The sequence below is a fragment of the Notothenia rossii genome (genome assembly GCF_949606895.1).
Source record: "Notothenia rossii genome assembly, chromosome: 1".
NCBI classification, from domain to species: domain Eukaryota; kingdom Metazoa; phylum Chordata; class Actinopteri; order Perciformes; family Nototheniidae; genus Notothenia; species Notothenia rossii.
The window spans coordinates 56,039,616-56,061,217 of NC_136912.1; the positions used below are offsets into that span (position 1 = coordinate 56,039,616).

Here is a 21,602-nt window from a genome sequence, read left to right on the forward strand (position 1 = left end):
CTGCAAGTAGTCAGCTTTAAATGTATTTAATCAAACAATGCTGGAAATACACAACATGATTTTTCACTAGGGGATTCTGACCTGTTGTAGTGGGGAAAGCAAAGGTTTACTATAATAACATTAAAGATGGCTCTGTTCCTTTCAAGTGTCCCAGCAAATCCTGACAGTGCGACAATGATTCAGACAAAATAACAGGATCCTTAAACTGAAGCTAAATGGAATTCAGCCATCACTCATTTCATTATTTACAACCTTTTTCTTTCGAGTGACAAGTGAAAATGCAAAAAGTTGATTAACCCCACTGTGAAGGTTTTTAATTACGAACTCCCCCGAGGTGGTTGATAACCCTATGAAAGCCATTTCGCAGAAGACTCATGCTTATGTCATGTCGTGAAGTCCTGTATGAAAGGACCAGACACGGTGTTGTGTGGTCTGGATTTGTAGCAGCATCTCCTCTCAGTTCCTGAAACAACTTCCTTAAACGTCCTTTCCACTGAATGTGACGCATTGCCTCCAGGCTGTTTGTAGTATGTCTGAACCATAATAACATGTGCTTATTCTACGAACGTGACGCAACAGTCAAAGTCATAAATCACCATGATGTACAGAAACCTTTCAAAGTAAAATAAATAAAGTGATTGAGGGCGAACGTGCAGAGCTTTATGTTTCTACACCAATGAATGCTGTTTTGAGGGATCACAATACATTATAAAGTAATATAGCAGCTCTTATGATGCACTGTGCAACTAAATACAATGTTGATATGGGTCATAAAGTCAAATATGATTCAATACACCAAAAGCTGAGTTCTCTTTCACCGTTGCTAAATCTACGCAGATAACCGAGTAAACACCAGAGTATTGTGACGACAGACAACTTCCACTTACTCAAGATGTCTTGCATCTGCATTGCATTATTGTCTACTTCGACAACACGGAACTGCTTAGAACTGACACTGGCTCTTTGTGACGGATGACCGATATTTTTGAAAGGATGTCGTCTTCCAACTCTGCCGAGCGGCTATCCCGACGTGGGTTCACATCACTGAAGAAAGATGTTCCAAAGAAAAATGAGAACATTGCACCAACCAAATATAAAAAAAGAATATAATTGAAACACAAGAGACATTGGAAAGAAATTGCAACATTTAGATATCATTAAACTGCATAATGTTTATGGTGTTTCACTTACATTCATTGATCATGTAGACAGCTTGGAGTAGAAGAAACATTTGATCTTGTTTTTAAATGTTAAAAAATTATATCTTAGTCAATATCCAAGTGTGTTTAAAGAGATGGTTTAGATTGATTTGAAGTAGGTTAGTTTGAGGTACTTAACCACACTCACTGTTAGAACTGAAGCTGTTATTTATTCTTCTAACCATCAGGCTCCATTGACAAAAACAGTCGTTTGGTTTTTCAGAAGACCTGGTACTCCTTCATTCCGACTGTCACCTCCTGTATGTTCAAACTGACTATCGAGTAGGACCTCATACAACCCCACTCCAAAAACACTTAGTCTGTCCCTTTAAGGTTGATTTCCCCTCCCCAAGTCTTGCAGCAGATGCAAATGCATTCCACAAATATAATTTGTTGCATGAAAGGACAATGGCTTGTAGAACAGGGGATTTGAAGTATTCTGGACAACATTTGATTTTTCATAACTTTCCATTACAACATCATGAAGAAGTGCAGTATTCCTGTGACCTCAACTACAGCATAAATCTAAAAGCAAAACAAAAGTGTCTTGAAACTGAGGAAATACATATTGCAAACACATGGATGCTTATCTGGTAACTCAGCTACTTCAGCATCACCAGTTTAAGCTTTCCCTCATTTGGCTCCTTTCCCATCAAACAGAACAGAGAAACCTTCTTGTACCAAAACACTGGGCTTCAGGTGCGGCTACAGATGAATGTGGTGTCAGGTGCCTCAAACAAAGACAAGAGCTTTGCTTCAATTCATCAGCATAAACTGTACCAATACACTGCAGGCTTTTGATTTGAAAAAGTGAAATGACGTAGACATTCTAAAATCCCATTTAATTTGTGGATATGAAATCGGGAAGCAGTTTAAAACCTTAATCCAACATGCAGTGACCATAGAGACACATCACAAAGATGTTAAAGGTGGAAGAATAAGATCAGACCGAGCTGGTGGCAGTTTGTGTGTTCACAGTGATTATTAGAAAATAAAATCAGTCAAAAGAATCCTGTGAAGGTTTTTGTTTTGTTCTGACGCAGAACAGTCAAGCTTATGAAATAGACACGTTGAGATAGTTTGGAGGTTCAGATAGAAAGAAAATGTACAAAAGAGGAATAAGGTGGTGACAATAAAATAATAATAGTGTCCACAATTCACTTTGATTTATAAAAAGAAATCAAGGTCATAAATGTAGCTTTGCAATGCTGATTTAGGAAAAGCTGAAGCGTCCATCCGTTAGATCAACGAGGAAAAGTCTTTAGTGTGATCCGGAGGAAACGTGTACCTTCAGGAAGAACTCCTCTCCACAGAGGCTCCTCGTACCAAAGCCCCCCCAAAGCATACCAACACAGCTTTAGGTCTATCCACAACACATCTACACTGTGTCACTAAAATACAAAGCTGTAGAAAATACTGTCTTTGAAACCAGGTTGTTGGAGGCATACATTGTTCTATAAAAGAATGGGTCCGCTGGCACATAAATGTCCGGGAATGCAGGTGGAGCACTGTATTGCCATCACTTCTACACTGAACGAAAATATAAACGCAACACTTTTGTTTTTGCTCCCATTTTTCATGAGATGAACTCAAAGATCTAAAACATTTTCTACATACACAAAATAACCATTTCTCTCAAATATTGTTCACAAATCAGAAAAAATCTGTGATAGTGAGCATTTCTCCTTTGCCGAGATAATCCATCCCACCTCACAGGTGTGGCATATCAAGATGCTGATTAGACAGCATGATTATTGTACAGGTTTGCCTTAGGCTGGCCACAATAAAAGGCCACTCTGAAACGTGCATTTTTGCTTTATTGGGGGGGTCTGGGGGGGTCCGAAAACCAGTCAGTATCTGGTGAGAGGGTTAGGATTAGGGTTAGGTTTAGGGTTAGGGTAATGTTGTGAATCGAGTGGCCTGTGTTCGTCGTCCATAACATAAGCCTGCCCATACCATAACCCCACCACCACCATGGGCCACTCGATTCACAACATTACCCTAACCCTAACCCTCACACCAGATACTGACTGGTTTTCGGACCCCCCCAGACCCCCCCAATAAAGCAAAAATGCACATTTCAGAGTGGCCTTTTATTGTGTAAGGCACACCTGTGCAATAATCATGCTGTCTAATCAGCATCTTGATATGCCACACCTGTGAGGTGGGATGGATTATCTCGGCAAAGGAGAAGTGCTCACTATCACAGATATTTTCTGATTTGTGAACAATATTTGAGAGAAATGGTTATTTTGTGTATGTAGAAAATGTTTTAGATCTTTGAGTTCATCTCATGAAAAATGGGAGCAAAAACAAAAGTGTTGCGTTTATATTTTTGTTCAGTGTAGATGCTTTCAAAGCAAACCATATTTAACAAAGAAACCATTTACCTTGCTATGCTGTAAACATTTTTTAACTATATAAAAACAACTGTACAAAATAAAAGCATCAGGCTCTTTCACCTGGTAAGGCACATTTCTATATTTCATGTATTCCTTATGAATAGTGTCCACCAGCCTGTAGTGTTGCTGTTCTTGGTAAAAACAAACAAAGAAGTATGTTTTTAGTTTTTACACGTAAGCGCCCAACGCTGCGTGGAACTCTGTGAGACACTGAACCAGCTGCTGGAACTTTGGCCTCTCCTCTGGATCCAGGGCCCAGCAGCAGGCCATCACAGCAAACCTGGGGGGAGAGAAGACACACAACACATTAGAAGGGAAGAAAGTACTCAGAGCTAGAACTTGAGTAAAAGTATTCAGGTCAGGTCGGGGACTTGAACCGGCGACCCTACGGCTCACAGTCCAAGCCCCTACTACTACTAACACTGCTGGACATCATGAAAGTGTTCTCAAAGCTGGTAAAGGTGCAGCTAGTTTGAATGACTTTGTATACTGCAGGGTAGCTTGTGAATTTACTCCAGGTGGAACAAAAGTCTGATTTAACACTTGATTAGATTTCACATCATTAATCCACATCTGTAAAGTAACTAAAGGGATTACATACATGTAGTGGAGTAAAAGTACACCATGTACCTCTGAATTGTAGTGGAGTATAATATAAAGTACAAGTTCTTCAAAATTGTACTTAAGTACCGTATTTGACTAAATCTACTTAGTTTACTTTACACCACTGGATGTAGGGGTGTGTGTGTGTGTGTGTGTGTGTGTGTGTGTGTGTGTGTGTGTGTGTGTGTGTGTGTGTGTGTGTGTGTGTACGGATGCAGTGGGAGAGAGTGTGACTTATGTAAAAGTCGTAGCATTGTCACACTGAACACACAGCTACAGTAGTTGAGGTAGGAGCTGCCTGTACAGCGCTGATATTAGTGAGTGAGATATAATCACTGTTAATAAGGCAGGCCCTTAAAGAGCCTGTGACACGAACCCAACAACTGTTGTGCAATGAAATAGTGGGCTACTAGTAATCTCGAACCGTCAGTTTAAAAAAGAAAAAGCGATACCGTTCCGATAAATATCAATAATTGCGAACATCGCGGGGAAATTCCTTCGACTCATTTTGAGGTTTTGGGGGAAGCCGGAAGTGACGTCAATGCGGGAACGCTTCATTGTGCGGCGAGAGAGCCAAACACGGAGAAAGTGTGTTGTCATGCGTAGAAATTGTGAATTTGTGAGTTTAGGCACGTTAATAACGTTTTAATGAAGTTGACTACAGTATATTCATATTTGTCAGTGTTTTCATGTCAATTCGGCGAACATAAACATAAATGATCGTGGTGAAGATGATGATTTAAATTAGGATTAAAAATCGGTAGTGAGAGCTGCTGAATTTCCTCCCGTCGGATGTGATATAAAAACAAATCGATTATTTTTGTAAACTCAAGTGGATGAAACTACATTTATTAGTGCTTTCATGTCAATTCGGCGAACATATGATACATTAAATGATCGTGAGGATGATGATTTAAAAATCTTTTGTTTGAGCCGGTCTGCATTTCCTGATGAGAAAACAAACCTTAGCTTTTTGTAGTTGCAGTCAGTGGTGTAGTGGGCGATGGACGCGGGGGTACGCCGTACCCCCACTTATTTGAAACATGATTTATTTTTGTAATAGTCTAATACATTTAAAATCATTGCCAGTGTTATCAGTTGCAAGTGTGTGTTTGTTGTAATAATGACGAAAACATAACAGGCAGATTTCAAAGTAATTATAATAAAAACGTAGCTCAAGCAATTATGCAACTTGATTTGAAGCGTGTGTGTGTGAGGGGCAGAACTGTGTGTGTAGGGTGACCAGGTGTCCCGCACTGTGCGGGACTGCACACACAGCATTTTTATTATTTGTCCCGCGTCCCACACATTGAGACTATGTCCCGCATTTGAGTGACAGTCGCGCAGAAAGGCCGGATCGGTTCGCTGAAAGCCGGCACCGCCCTTTATTATTATATTGTCTAAACGGCATCATGTAAGTTGCGCTGAAAGGCGACACAGAGGTCCCCAAGACCCCCCCCCCACCCCCCCCCCCCGTTGACAGTTCACAAGCGCGTCCATAGTGTCTCCCGTCCACCCACCACCCCGTCCACCCAGTAAAAACATCCCCACTACACCACTGGTTGTAGTAGTACACCAACATGGATTAAACGTGTTTTTTTTTTACCACAATGTTGGGGAAATTAATGGATAAAATGCACGGATTATTATTATTATTATTATTATTATTATTATTCCCACTCCGATCGGGACACTAGGTCCACCGTTTCCCCGCAGCGAGGCTCCCCCCGTTGACAGTTTACGTGGGCTGGGCTGGGTGCAGTGGCGGACTGGCCATCGGGACGAATCCCGATGGGCCGGTACCGAAGTTGGCCGGTCGGATAAGTCACTAGCACATCCCCCACTCCCCCCGTTGACAATTTACTAGTGGTACTGAAGTGGGCCGGTCGAGAGTCCCGGGCTGATTTTTAGTCCCAGTCCACCACTGGCTACATGACATTATGATCGCCCATATTGACGCACCTAATTCCTAAACTTCTAACAGATACAAAATAAACCGATCCTTCAGCCTCATATGAGCTCTCGGACACGTTCAAAATTAAACTGTCATCGCTGTCTGAGCTTGCTGCTGTGTGCGCCATCTTGCGTTTACATGCAGATGCTGGGATCCTGAACGGTGCAGCTGGAGCGCTGTGCCCGCATTGACGTCACCCATAATTTGGCGGGACTTTAAGAATCCCCGAGAAGATCCAGGAAATGGTCAACATTGAAGGGCAGATTAATGGTTATCAAAGTACAAATATCCAAAATCAGTTCAGTAACGGTTTTCAAGGGGACAATATTTACTCAAATTGATGGGTTTGGATGATGGGGGAAAATCGTGCCACAGGCTCTTTAAAGAGCAACTTCCAGGTTAAAGACACCTGTGAATAAATGTGTAGGAAAATGATGAATACACTAGATTTTCCCAAAAATATACAGAAATATACACTACAGTGACATCTAGCGTCGTTTTTTTAAGAAATGTTCACTTCCGCATAAAAAAGCCTCGGCACGTGACCTCCCGCGTGTGACGTAACACGGGGGACACAAGGGGGAGAGCGGCCGGTGTAACGTATTAATAAACATGGATCCCAATGCTAGTTTCGACACAGAAGACACAGAAGAAGTTGAACATGAATATTCGAATGCATATGACGGACCACAACCTTACAATTATGAGCCTGCTAGGCGTCCAAGAGACCAGGAGCAGCCAAGGATTAGAAGAAATAACGGCCATCGGAGAGAAATTGAGCTGTGGTGCGAGGAGAACCAGTGGAGAACTGGGCAGCTATCTTGGTGAGTGACCTGCGTTAGCTACAGAATGTTAGCTAATGTCACATCACAACATTGTGAAGTTAGCTATCATATATCAGGCTATAACTAAAGTAGCATTGATAATATAGTAACGTTACTGGCAGGACTGTTGATACTGATCCATAACAGAAACTAATGCGCAAGTATCAGCCGTATCTCGCGTTACCTAATGCAACTCCACACTACGGTGCTGTGTTCCCGGAGTGGAGACGCGAGATACGGCTGATACTTGACGATCTGACGGAGAAAGGTTGTGGAGCCTCCGTTGATATGCCGTTGTAAATGGCTTGATGGAAAGCAGGTGTGAAGTGGGGAGGGTCCACAGCTGATTGCAGCAGGTGAGTGGAGGTTGAGCCGGGAGCCAGGAGTGACAGCCACCACGCCCACACAAACAACACAGACAGGGGGAAACAAACAAACACAAAGGAGACGGCTGGAGCAGTACAGCCACCACAGCGTTACCTAATGCAACTCGACACTATGTCTTACGGTGCCGTGTACCGGAGGGGAGAGAGAGAGAGCAGCGAAGGGGGGGGAGAGAGAAGTAATATGGTTTCCTGACAAAGCTGTGGAGAGTATGTGCTGCAGGGAGGTGGATGCACAACGCACCCAGGAATGAACGCTAGCTCCGTTCCTTTTTACTGTGGACTCGATGTCCTGACAGGCTGGTATTTGTGCAACCTGCACAAACACAATACTGCACCATGATTACAAATGGTGAAATACAATGTAAAACTACCGAAAAATACCAGGTCCTTAAAACACAACCGCTCTACTCAACGCAACTCCACTATACCCGCGGTCAGAGAGCGGAGATGTGTCCCCTGCGTGATGTAATATGACGCGTTTGACGTATGACCTTAAAAAAAGGCAATTTTTAAGAGCAGAGCTCAAAATTGCTCCTTTCCCTCTGAATTCCTGCCCTTATGTCTCGTAAAACATATCAAATCCTGCATTCACTTTTTTTAATTGTAATTTTCAAGCAAGTTTAAGCATAAATGTAGAAAAAATAAAAACCTGCAAGATGCTCTTTAAAGCTTTTTATCTTGTAGACTATAGTATTTTGGAAAAGGAAGCCGTGGCCTCACATCCATTGTATTTAGAAGGAAACCGTATTCAGTTACGTCTAACAGAGGTCAGGTGATTATTCCCAGAGGTCTTTGAGGATAAATAACAATGTTCAGGGATTTGGCGGGTGCAACAGATCTTTTTGAACCCGTTGAAACACAGAAAGTGGGCACAGAGCTTATGTGATATATTTGATGTCGAGAGCACAGAAATGAACTGACACTATTGGTAAAAAACTAAAACTGACAGGCTGTCCAATCGGGAGAAAAACAAGGACGGACGGCATGCAACAGCACACACATTAGTTAATATTTAACATTAGTACTAATAGTAATAATGTATCCTGCATGTGTCCTGCACTGAATCTCTCAATGAATCCTCTGTGGTAGTTCCACTACACAAGATGAAAGTGTTTTAAACCTCACAGCTGTTAATAAAGAATTCCAAAAGTTGAGGCTGTCAGTGTTTAGAATGCTAAACAATATCTTTATGTTGCCATTGCCACCCAAAGCTTGAACCCCCCCCCCTTGAGATGGGGCGGATGTGTTAAAACCAGTTAGCGTCTGAGGGCTTCTTAACATTTAACAAACTATGAATTTGTCATACCCACTTAACGGGAAGAAACTCAGCTATCAGACAATATTAACAATTTTTAGCTAAACGAAACACAAGGGTAATAACAAAGGCTCTGAATTAGCCCTGAGCGAAATATTACTTATCGGATCTGCACAAACAAGATATCGATTAGCAAACTGAGATTCCACAGATATAAGTATCATCACTGAGTGATCAGAACTCCCGACATGGGAAACAAAACCAGACATCACACCACGTAGCTGTACGGAGCAAACACGGCAATTTGTCTTACCTTTTGCTGTTTCTGATCAAAAGTTTAGTTGAATGGCATCAAAACGCTGCTGAAGGTTAATCCAGAGGTTCCTCCAATGTGTTTGTGTCACTTTGAAATGATTACTGATGATCCATCATTCAATTTTTATGTCAATAACGGAGATTTAATGTCAGCTGCTACGGTAGCTACTAGATCAGGGATCACCTTTTTTAGGATGTGAGCAACTTTCAAAAAAACAAAACAAGTCGTGAGCTACTTTTACTCCTCTTTTTTGTTTTTTTGCAGTGTATATATTTAGCACATTTGAACATTATTATATGCTGACCTTTAACCTTTGTGTGCTTTTTGGGTCTGTGGGACCCTTTTCAGTGTTTACTAAAAGAAAATGTATTCAATTTAATTATTTTAACCTGCTTTATTTCGGGGTGGACCTCACCTCCTCTAGGGGGGACCGGGGGCATGCACCACCGGGAGGATTTATTTTTATATGTTGAAGTGAAATGCATCAATCTGGTGCACTTTCAGCACAAAATGAATTTATGGATACAGCTCTCAACACTCAGATGAAAGGGGCTGTATACTTTTCAATAATCCAAACATCTTTAGAATATGATCAGAACCAATAACAAATCATTTAAACTTGCTTATTCTTATCTTATGTTACCTAGTTAGCATTCTTTTTTTTTTTTTAATGCATATTTTACTAATCACTCCCCTTTTAAACTTTTTACTGTCCTATAGTACACATTGGAATGAATTCTTACTTTATCTATATTAAATAGATAAAAGTTCTCTCTCTCTCTCTCAGCATTGCTTTGAGAAAAAAGATTATTAATTTCCCCCTTTTAGAAGTGAAGTTATAGTCATTTGTTCTGGGCATGTCATTTTCGAGCCTGAGACCTGGAAAACAGGCTCAGGGCTTAACAGGTTTAAACTGTGTTCAATGGAGATGCGAGTGTGCATGTGTTTGTGCTCTGTAAATCAACCTACAGTTCATCTGGACAGTTGATGGGCTGTGCTATTCTGTAGCCGTCCTTCAGGTAGGCGGACATCTCGAAAGGGTCAATGTCCACGTAGGGGGTCTGACCCAGAGTCATCAGCTCCCACAAAGTCACTCCAAAGGCCCACTGTGAACACACACACACACGATCAACATTCGGAACAGTACTGGTTAGAAACATGATCAACACAAGCTGTTGTATCTGGTGTCAACATCAGACCCGATAAATATAATCAACATTTCCATCCAGGGTGCGGAAAGCCAACTTGCATTGAACAACAATGTGAGGAAATGATGAGTAAACAGTTGTGTTTGGGACAGTGTGAGGGTCCGACAGGGGTGTGTTGACCCTGCAGGCTGACCTCCAGGAGGAAACAAGCATGTCCATATCTGTGTGACTCTTTTACTGACCTACAGCCAAGGTTACACTGAAGAGCTAACAATAGGCTTTGACCCTGCACTTGTTATTTGGAATTTATGGAGTCTAGCTAATGTCAAATGAAACTGGGCAGCTCTTGCTCTCTTGGCAGTGAATTATGAACAGAACATGATATGATCACTAAAGAGCAGCTTGCTGTTGTGTTAGTATGTCATAACCTTACATGCAGCCTTTAAAGGAAGTGAAGGGAGTGATTGAGGGCAAAGGGCACAGCGATGGGGGGGCTCCTGAGAGAAGAGCGTGATGTACAGTACCCACCCTGTTCCCTCAGTGCCACTGCCAACAAATCCAACCAGGCCTAAACATCCTGACACTGGCATGAGGGTATGAAGCATTTGTGTGTGTGTGAGATTCTCTCATGATGCTACACAGTGCCAGGTACTTGTCTGGACTTTCCCTAAAGCTTAGTGGGTTGTACTGTAGGGGGTTGTAATATTGTCTGTTGATTGTAAGTGTAGGGGGGGGGGTAACTACTGTGAAGTGGTGTGAGTGGTAAGAGGAATGTGGTGGGGGGGATCCATTTCCTGCATCACCCCCTCTGTATCATTTCCCCCTAAATGTAGTTATTAAAAACACTTCAAATGACAGGAAAGGATTACAGGATGCACCAATCAGGAACAGGCTAAGGAGCGGAGACTGTCAGTGCCCCCCTGACCTGAATTATTAAAATCATCACTCAAAGAGAGATTACCTGACCAGGAAGAACTTCAAAATGACCACAAAGAAACAAACATACAACAAATTCAAAGACAAGCAAATAAACTGCAAAGAAACACTAAATAATAACAGGGCAAAACAACTAACACAAAAATGACTAAAAATTGACATATAATACCTACAGAGACACAAAACAACAAAGAAGATGTGTATTAACTAGGGCTGGGAACCATAACACATTAAAAATAAAATAACACCAATTAATGAAATCACCTAGTTCTCGCACAACCCAGAGCTGTTTCCCAAAGACAAAGAAAGCAGGGGAATCCAGAAACATGTATTTCACTGACTGGAGAGCACTGGGCATCAGTCAGAACCATCACTTACTCACTGTCACACACAGCTGATCAGGACTAATGCTCTGCACTCGCTCTGCAGGTGAGGTGAAAACAGAGGAATCTGGCTCCAACAACTGCCTCAAACTTAACAGTGATACTGATACTGTTTCCCTCCACCTCACTGCACCACCTTTCAGTTTAACCACCATGGGGTCCAGAGCCTTTAGCCGCGCTGCACCCCCCCTCTGGAACTCCCTCCCACCGGACATCCAGAATATTGACCCTCTCTCCATTTTTAAATCAAGTCTCCAAACGTATCTCTTCATGGCATATCCAGCCGGATCACATGACACATCCTCTGTTTTTAATGATGATATACTGCATTGTCTTGTTTTTATTTATCTGCTGGTGTTTTGTGTTTTTCTGTGTTTTGTATCTTGTACTGCGACCATGAGAGCCTTGAAAGGCGCCTATATGAATAAAATGCATTATTATTGTCCACAGATAAAGTGTTCACAGTAAAGTGTGTGTGTGTCAGGCCTCACCACATCGCTGGCACTGGAGAAGTCGTTGTTGAGAAGGCTTTCCAGGGCCATCCAGCGCACCGGCCGGTTCTCATTGTCCCCCAGACAGTGGTAATCCATGGGAAACAGGTCTCGGGCAAGGGCATTGTCTGTTATCTTCACCTGCATGTTGTCGTCAATGCTGTGGGTGGTGGGGGGGAGAGAAAAGGTGGCGTCTTTATTTTTAGCAATTAAATTCCAATCCAAATCACCTGAAAGCTGAAGGGAAGCACTTAGCTCTGTGCCAGGCGGGGACACTTACACACAGTTCCTGGCAGCAAGGTCTTTGTGTATGACCTCCCTGCGAGAGAGGTAACTCATTCCACATGCAATCTGGATGGCCATGTAAACCAGGTCCTGTTGAGAGATCGCCTGAGAGGAAATGAGGGAGAGAGAGAGACAATGTGCAGTTGAGAAGCAGCAACAGGAAATACACTAAAAGGGGGGGAGAGGGGACAGGAGACTAAAGCTGACGTGACTTTAAAGGTCCCATGTCATGCTTTTCTGGTTATTACCGTCCTCTTGTGTGTTATGTAGCTTTCTCTGCATGTAAACGGTCTGCAGAGTCACAAACCCTCAAAGTACACCCTGTAGCGAGTAAAACTCTAACACAGAAAATACCTGTCTATGCTGCCCCAGAACGCCTCGTTGGAGATTTTCTTTTTCCATTTCTTTTCTTCCGGGAACCAATTGACGTAACGACGACCCCATGGACCAATTGGTCCAAATGGACCAATCCGCAGAGCCGTTACGTTTCCGCGGATTTCTCCGCCTGAGACGGCGGGACGCGGCGAGGCTGTGAGTCTGTGTGTAAACACACACAGACTCACAGCCAGGCTGCGGGTGTGTGTATGTGTGCTCGGGCTGATTTTGGGCTGTGTCTCGCTGTCTCACGAACCCGGAAACCACACCAGTAAGCCATCTCACACTGTCCGCTCCTTGCAGCAGCGAGCCGCACAACGTCCCGCCAACACGGCACCCAGACCCCACGCAGCATTCTCATCTGTTTGTCATTACTGGTGTCATTTTCTGGTTGCTAACGCCATTGTAACACATAATCACTGATGTTCCGCTGTAACGGTGGTGGACTCATCAGAACAGAGTGGGCGAGATGACCAATCAGAGCACACTGGGCTCACAGGGAGGGGGGGCAGGAGCTCCAACAAGCCGTGTAGGACAGAGAGTGAATACACATACTATACAGAGATGCTGTATGAGAAACCAATGTGAGTTTGGAACATTGAACAATGTAAATCTATTCTAGTAGACCTCAACAATGGAATTATGATCAGTAGAAATGGCCATGACATGGGACCTTTAATGTGCTGAAATTGGTCTTCTGTGTCAAATTGTTCGCATGACTCGTTTAAACTGACTCTGATGTCTATGTGTTCAGCCAAAGACATGGCACTAAGGATGGTCTTATTGGTGTGTTGGCCCCTTGCCACTGGTTAATTAATGGAATATTTATTGTAGCAAAAATACTTTTCCTCTAGATCAGGGGTTTTCAAAGTGTGGGAAGGTGAGCCTCCCCTCAGAGAACATAAGAACAGCCGCACACCACACACACTCTGTCTGTCCAACACATGTCCTGCAATACACATGCTGCAAGTAAATAAATAGTATTTTCATTTCAATAATTTACTTTCTTTACCCTGCTTCATAAACAATACTGACATCCCTGTGCTCCTCCGAGTCTGGGGGTCCGGGGATGTGAGGACAGCGCGAGGACACAGACAGGGAGGCTGCTTTACGTCATAAAGGAAATGGCGGTCAATATTTACAACACAGGAGCTAAAACGCTTAATAACCTTCATTACGTGTAAAAGAAAGAACATAAGAAAGGTTGACAAAGATGAGGCTGTTAAACGGGCAGCGGAACCAATGTGTGTAGAGAGAGAGAGAGAGAGAGAGAGAGAGAGAGAGAGAGAGAGCGATCAGCTGATACGGAGCATAGAGAGAGAGAGCTGCGGTCCGCGGGGCTCGGCCTCGCATCCTGTCCTCACAACTCTTATTATTCCCGGGACCGGACAATTGTTATTTGTTCCTACTCGGAACCGAGTTTTGCTTCCCAACCCTGCCACTGTGCTACACGTCTCGCCCGCCCCATCTAACAGTACAGAAAGCGGCGAGATGCATTTCCTTACAAACCGTGAACATTGGATAAAGCCAGGTTCATATTCTTGTTTCATGTTGTTGACATATTAGAGTCAAAGGTTTGCACAGAGCGAAATATCTTTGTGTTGCGCCCTAAATGAGAAAATACTGCATTAAAAAAGTCATTTCCTGCATTTTTCTACTGATAAAGTGTGATATAAATAATGTACAGGCTTTCAGATTGATTTAGTTCACTAAACAGAGACATTAACGACATGTTTGGTGTTGAAAATGTCAGAAAAAGTGAAAGAGAAAGAATGGGAGGTAAATATCCCCAAATCTCAAAATGTTATTATATATATGTGTTCTTTTGGTCCTCTTTCAGTTGAGACACTGTAGGTGAAGGATGCTTCAGGAAAAGACCAAACACTGGATGTCTTTCAGTCGCCAACATGTGTTTTCGAGACACTGATACTAACGGGGAAATCCTGCAGGACTCAAATGCCTCGTCTCTGTTCACTCACTCATTTGGGAGGGATTACCCATCAGCCCTGGGGGTGCAGAGGAAAGGCAGCGTTACCCCCGGTCTGCACGTTGTTTCTCTTTCAGAAACACAGAGGACTGTTTGTAGGATGCGATCACAGACACGCTGCAAACGGTGTCCGCCAAAAGTCGAGTCCAGTGTCTATGTAGTGTCTTTTTTATTTGTTATAGTTTGGGAAGATTGAAAATTGGTAGGGAAAGCCAGCTAAGTCGGTAGGCGGTAGAAACATGTCAAAAGCGGTAGACTACCGCCCAAATCGGTAGGGTTGGCAGGTATGCGTGATACAAACAAAAAAATAGCGTGTGCGTTCCATTTTCACTCTACAGCGAGAAGCTCATGGGGCTTTCCCGAACCTGTGTCGAGAGCTGGAGTTAAATGAAATCTCAGATTTGCCTTCTTAATAGTTTGTTTGTGTCCCTCACTTCCGTTTCGCTTCTCATGCACTGATTCACTATCAGTTTTCGGCCGAAAAGGCGTCGTCACGGCTAAAAAGAGCCGACGGTGGGGGACACACCAATCTGAGTAGGGCGTGTCGACGCTCATCGTCGGCTTGACGCCCACCGACGCCGATAAGGCCTGGTGTGTCCGTGCCTTAAGGCAGCTTTCTGACTGGACCATTCCTGCAAATTCCAAAATGACTGTTTTAATCTTATCTGACAGTGGACAGTGTGATACAACCTCAATTAATTAATGTGTTAACCCCAAACAGAGGAAACCAAAGTCTTGGCAGGCAGGGAACAGAGATAAGAACATTTTGTCAACAACAAGATGTGTGGAGCTGGTAACAGACTCTGTGTATCCACCAGGCAGCTCTAACAGCTGGGTAGTCAGTGGAACAAGCACAACTGTGGAAAAGGTTAACTCAGTTTTTTCTCACTGTTCCACCTTCCAAAGCAGATGTTCACTCTCAAAGTGAATGCCACACTGTTGTATTGTGTTCCCTCAGTGCTTTTACCGGGCTATATATCCTCTCTACTGATGCATTTCTGATTTATAGCTTCACATTTATTGCAAAACTTAATGACTATGTCTTTGTCTCCTACAACTGCCAAAAGGACTTAATGAGATTGCAGAGTACCAAGGTGCTGATGTGTTACCTGAAACTTTACAAAGCGGTTCTGATTAATGCAAATGGGTGACAAGCTTCATCTTGTGATTGCAAGTGTTCGCTCCATCTGTATTCTGCAGCTGATTGATTGGTTGGATCTGTGCTGTGGCTTTGCCAAGTGCATCAAAGACTCCCCGGGGTTAACTGTACAAAAGCCTGATTGTCTTTACATAACGTATTAAAATCTTCGCCTTAAGCACAGGCTTCATGACTATATCAACAGTCCTTTTATTAACAGAGTAAACAGTACTTACGTGTTACTTTGTGTTGTTTCAGGCTCCACTCTTGGATATAGAGTTTTCTTCCAATTTGGGGGATTTATTTGAATAGCTCCATAACTACCTCCATACATGGCTTACATTGAGCCATTTATCTTAATGGTTTAAAAATGTTTTTTGATTCACTAAATGTTAAAGCCTCACCTGTGGGTTGTTAGCCTCAGCTAGCTTGCACTGGCGCAGGAACAGCTTGAGATTCCCCCAGGCCATGAAGGGCAGCAGCACCATGGGCTTCTCTCCCTCCTCCGTGCACACCTGGCTTATTGGCAGCAGGTTTCTGAGGGTGGAGAGAACCAATGTGTAATGGAAATGTGCAGAAAGTGGTGCAGGTAAATGGGATTCTTTGAAGATAGAAGTACATGTAAGCGAGAGGTGGGGGGGTCATCCAAACCATTGCCAAACTGTGGAAGAGGCAGTGTGAGGAAGTGTCAACTTTTTGACATTGACAAGAAGAAAGAGGAAGAGCGGGCCAAAAGGCCGTCTCTCTGTCTGTCCGCTGCTCTTTCTCAAACTCCAGGACCATCAGCCTAATGTCGAGAGACAGCAAGCGCATTTCGTGGCATCTGCAGGCAGTGTCAAGTACTTCCGGCAACTGCCACAGAGGCCGCTACTCTGTGGTATCTGTGGCAAGTACTTCCGGCATATGCCACCGATGCCACAACTTGCCGAGGCATCTGCCACTGCTCAACGGGAGTTGCCACAAGATGCCAGAGTAAGAGAAGGTTTACTGTAGCTGCCACTCGCCTTCCGTGGCAAATGCTGCTATTTAAACCCGTATTTATCGTGTAAAATGTCGCTGTTTAGGCATGACTTTATCGAACTGATCTGTACACAGGACTGATGATCTGTACACAGGGTTGGGTTGTAACGGCGTTACGTAATCAGAATACAAAAACCGAGTAGCCTAACTGTATTCAGCTCGCGTTACATTTGAAAAACAACTAATCTGATCACAGTTACTTTCGTAAACCTGAAGTGAATACATTTTGGAATACTTATTGGAATTATTGGTGGAAAAGTTTCCTCACAAAATGTAATATTGATTACCAGCAGAACTGTGTGCACAGCACAGCAGCATGTCTGTGAGGCCCCGCCCCCGCACGCAGATGAGAGAGAGATCTCTTTTTAAATATATTGAAAGTTAGAAACGGAGATGGTTCGATAAAACGTGCAAGATAACGTTTATGTAGCATTTCTATATTGTCGAAATGATGACATTTCATAATGGGATAAAATCAAAGTGAATGGCCTGCTGCTGCTGAAGGCATGGGGCAAATATAACTGTCTTGTGCCTAATTTATAAAGTAAACCTTAGCATCTCACTAGCAGTGGCAACTGCAATCAGTTACAGCTGCCCTAAGTCTGCAGCCAAGTCTAATAACACCAGTGTACACGTTGCTGTTTCAATACAGATATTTATTTGTTAATTATTCGTCTTTACTAGTCATAATACACCTGGTTTATCGTAGCAAGCAGTGGAAACTCCCCTCAAGAAGCGACAATTGCCAAGGGTGTTGCAACCCTCACTCGCCAATATTTCATCATAAATATAGCACGTTTGTTTATTTTAGCAAACCATGCACCAAGTAAAATTGAATATAAATGATAATGTATAATCCTTTTGAAAAATAGAGATCGCACATCAGTCCTGTGTACAGATCAGTTCGATAAAGTCAAGCCTAAACAGCGACATTTTACACGATAAATACGGGTTTAAATAGCAGCATTTGACACGGAAGGCGAGTGGCAGTTACCGTAAACTTTCTCTTACTCTGGCATCTTGTGGCAACTCCCATTGAGCAGCGGCAGATGCCTCGGCAAGTTGTGGCATTGGTGGCATATGCCGGAAGTACTTGCCACAGATACCACGGAGTAGTGGCATCTGTGGCATATGCCAGAAGTACTTGCCACAGATGCCACGGAGTAGTGGCCTCTGTGGCAGATGCCGGAAGTACTTGCCACTGCCTGCAGATGCCACAAAATTAGCCAGGCCCTACTGCTAATGTCTGTGTGCTCATTCATGAAGGTATGCTGAAGGACCTACCGTAGTTACCCGGACACAATACAACAATTAAAACCTATATTAGGAACTGTTTAAACCTTCACTGACTCCTCACTCTTCTGAACGAGCCGTTAAGAGTTGCAAGTGTGAAGTCAACAGCTGCTTCAGTAGCAAAAAACATGTCTTGCTTTCGATTATCTTAAAACAAACCTTACCTAGCTCTTGACCTTTGTCGCAACTCAAAAAGAGACTTTCTGACTAATCACTAAAAAAGTTTGGTGTCATTTGTAATGAGGCATCTGCATAATAGTTCCACACCCAGTATGTCAGGATCTAAATTCTTAGATTTAACACTTCTTTGTTTTTTTGGTGAAGTTCTGCACGTTTTTTAAATAGTTTTTAACTCAATGAAATGCATTCATACTGCAGCTGTCAGATCTCAGGGTATATGCAGGAATCCTGAAGTCAAATTGAATACCTTTTAAGACCTTTTTCAAGACCCTCTCCATACATTTTAAGACCTCATCGCAACTTCGAGTTCTAACCGGTTACATTGGCGACACACTTTACCTCACATTTACTATATACAGTATTGATAGTAAGATAGCAAAACTAAACAGTTTGTGATGACTCCTTTTTCTATTCAGATAGAACAAAGCACAAGAGAATGAATTGTGTGACTAACCCAATGCATTGATTTAGGCATTGTTCCCAAGAGTGCAGACAGACTACTGAAGCCTCCTCTCCACATGAACTTCAACCTCTCTGTCAAAGTCAGGTTTAATGCAGTATGCTGCTTTGTTGCTTCTTTAGACACACTTTGTGCTCTTTCATTCCAGTAAAACTCCTCAGAAACCATTAGAAACCACTATTTGACCAATAAACAAAACAATTGACAAAACTTTGAACTATGAAATATATTAAACTTTGGTGAGCTTCAGCGGGGTAATGCCATATAGGAGCTCCCTCAAAAATACCCAGGGGTTAAATTGGACTGGGGCTGTCCGGGGCTAAGCCCTGGCACATAGGACGATGCTCTGACGTCATCACCCTCACACATTTGTCATATGTTTACAAAAAACGATATATATGTTAAGACTTTTCTCGTTCTTAATATAGACTATATTTAGGGTCGATATGTGTTGACTTTACTTTAAAATAGCAGATCTCTGTGACCGGATATAGTTTTTTTGGCTTAGTGAACATGTGTCTCTTTCTTGGAGGAGCAGCATCGCCCGGACTCCGCTGCTTGCTCCTCTGCTGCTCCGTGGCTCCTCCGTGCAGAGAGTCTGCAGCGGTGTGTGTCAGCGACGTGCAGTCAGGGGAGGCACGGATTGGCCATCGGGAGAGTCGGGACTTAAACGCCGCGGCTTTCTGGCTAGCACTTAGCATGTGGGACCGGACAGCTTTGATCCCCATCGACAGTGGGGATTCTAGAGTCTGTGGGGGCGCCCCAACACACTCTTCCTCCCCCCCCCCCCAGAGCGGACCAAGGCAACGAAACTTAAAATAAGAAGCAGCATTTTATGGCGCGCTATGCATTGGGCCGCCTCGAGGGGGTTTCCCGACATGTCGTTTCAGTCAATGAAAGGGTGTTTCATGTTGTCGTTGCTGTGGCCCTTCTTAATACCTTGGAAAATGCTGTTTAATACTTTTTAATAGCCTTCATTTTAGCTAAATTGATTTATCAACTTTTAATACTTTTTAAGACCCCGCGGACACCCTGGATCTGAAGCTGGAGCAGAAGTGTGCCCACTGTGTGGATAAAGTGAGGCTCTAACAGAAACAACACATTGGGGGTTATGTTTTACTTATTTTTCATTGTCTTTCACATTTAATTATATTGTTAAAACCTTTGATATTTAAATGTTTTTAATTAAATTAAGTCAAATTTAACAAAAAGTTATTTAAAGATAGGAATTAGTTCCACTCACCTGTGATGAAGTCCACGAAGCTTGCAACTTTCAGTCAACATCATGGTCACCTGCACTTCAGATGCATGATCTAAACAATTTGATCAGAAACAAAATCAGATTAAAAACTGGAGCAGAACTGGAGTGACCTATGCAGTAAAAAGTTCGTAGAACTGTCTGAACTCTTGGACCCCACGTAGTGTGTGAATTGGTATTTGTTTCCCTGCACACATTCCCCTGCCAACAGTCATTTGTAGTGGGAAACTTCAGAGAAACACAGACTTGTGCCAAACTCACTGCCGGACACATTTTAATCTGTGTATGCAGCTTTGCCACCGCCTGGTACTTATGGAAGCAGTATTGTTCTTTTCCCTAAAGGCGCATAAGGAGGAAGTAAAGACTTTAACAAAGCCAAGACTGGCATGAGGATATTGTTCCCTGACTGGTATCCACCCCTCCCTGAGTAAACATGAGAGAATGGAGAGGTCAGAAGGCAACTGGCAGAGAAATCTGACACATGCCGCTGACAAGAACCTAAGCGTCCCACATAAAGGATCTTTCACTGGCAAACGCTGCAGCATGAGCGAGAGATATCATTCATTAACTTTGAAACCTGTGTTACTGTTTACTCGAGAGCTAAGCAGCGATGTCATTAGTCTCAGATCTTCAGCAATACATTCGTGTCTGGGCATTTCAGCAATCACTTTTCAAAACAACACACTCACACAGTGAATAGCAACTTAAACCAGGGAACTAACAACGTACTTGGTGATATGTTCCCATATTTTGCCAAATGTGTGCATACCTTTCACTGTCTTTACAAAGACCTGTTTTTCTTTACTGGAGTCCTTTTCATCCAGCAGCACGCCGTGGAAGATGCGGCCAAACGTGCCTGTCAAAGAAGAAACACAGGTTTTATTTAAGGGAAAAGGGCAGAAGAGACACAGAAGGAGGCACCACATCCAAAAACCTAAATGTCACCTCACTAACAGGTCGCCACGCATGACTGATCTGTGGACTGGTTCAAATGCTTTGTCTCATAAAAGGGATCGCACAGCTTTGGCTTTTGTCTCACTGAGCCAAAACAAGAGGGATTCAGTGAGCTGAGAGGACCTTTCATCACTAAGAAGGATTCAGAAATACACACTACGTGGAAAGGCCAAGTGAGCGCGTTCATCATCTCCTTTGTCTAAACTGTCACCCCGTTGCTCCAGGACTTTACTGAGGTAAAATGCCATTTAAGAACATAAACCATCAACATAAACTTCCCAAAAAATCGGAGCCCTGAGGCTATCTGTGCCTGGTGTTTCAACAGGAGGAGAGACGGAGCACAACAACAGGGTTAGTGTGTAACCGCCTCCCTCCCTCCACCAGCTTCTCAGTAAAGCCTGTCTGGACCTGCTGCCTCCGAAAAACACAAGCAGAGTTCAACAGCCTCGCAGACAGGGGCTGGATTGTCTTTGTTTTCTGTTTTTTTGTTATTTCTCGTGTTTGTATACACTTATTATGTATGCCATTGTTTTGAAGGATTAGATGTAAGTGGACTGCACTGGTAAGACATCCATATACATCAGGGAGTCACATATATACGCAAGTTTAGATATTGATGTGTTTACAGGGAAATGTATATAGTTATGGCTACTTTGCAATAATATCTATATCAGGATGGATGAACAGGACCTTACAATGTTTGATAAAACACAAATAATGCAACAAACACTAACTAAAAACACTAAAAAAAACGA

The 21,602-nt window shown here is 43.0% G+C and overlaps 1 protein-coding gene across 4 annotated transcripts in view; it reads right to left on the reverse strand.

The window, feature by feature from the left end:
- Positions 1-3,480: 3,480 nt before the first annotated feature.
- ryk (receptor like tyrosine kinase) overlaps positions 3,481-21,602 on the reverse strand; it is a 72,942-nt gene continuing 54,820 nt past the window's right edge. For 2 of the 4 annotated variants that reach the window (XM_079677102.1, XM_079677101.1), the window contains 7 exons: positions 20,663-20,749; positions 19,879-19,948; positions 16,087-16,219; positions 12,178-12,287; positions 11,898-12,057; positions 9,909-10,045; positions 3,481-3,881 (listed from right to left, as the gene is read on the reverse strand). In XM_079677102.1, the coding sequence (XP_079533228.1) occupies positions 3,770-3,881; positions 9,909-10,045; positions 11,898-12,057; positions 12,178-12,287; positions 16,087-16,219; positions 19,879-19,948; positions 20,663-20,749 (809 nt within the window). In that variant the 3' untranslated portion in view covers positions 3,481-3,769. The remainder of the gene's footprint in view (positions 3,882-9,908; positions 10,046-11,897; positions 12,058-12,177; positions 12,288-16,086; positions 16,220-19,878; positions 19,949-20,662; positions 20,750-21,602) is intronic. The other 2 variants (XM_079677100.1, XM_079677103.1) reach the window with 1 other exon arrangement.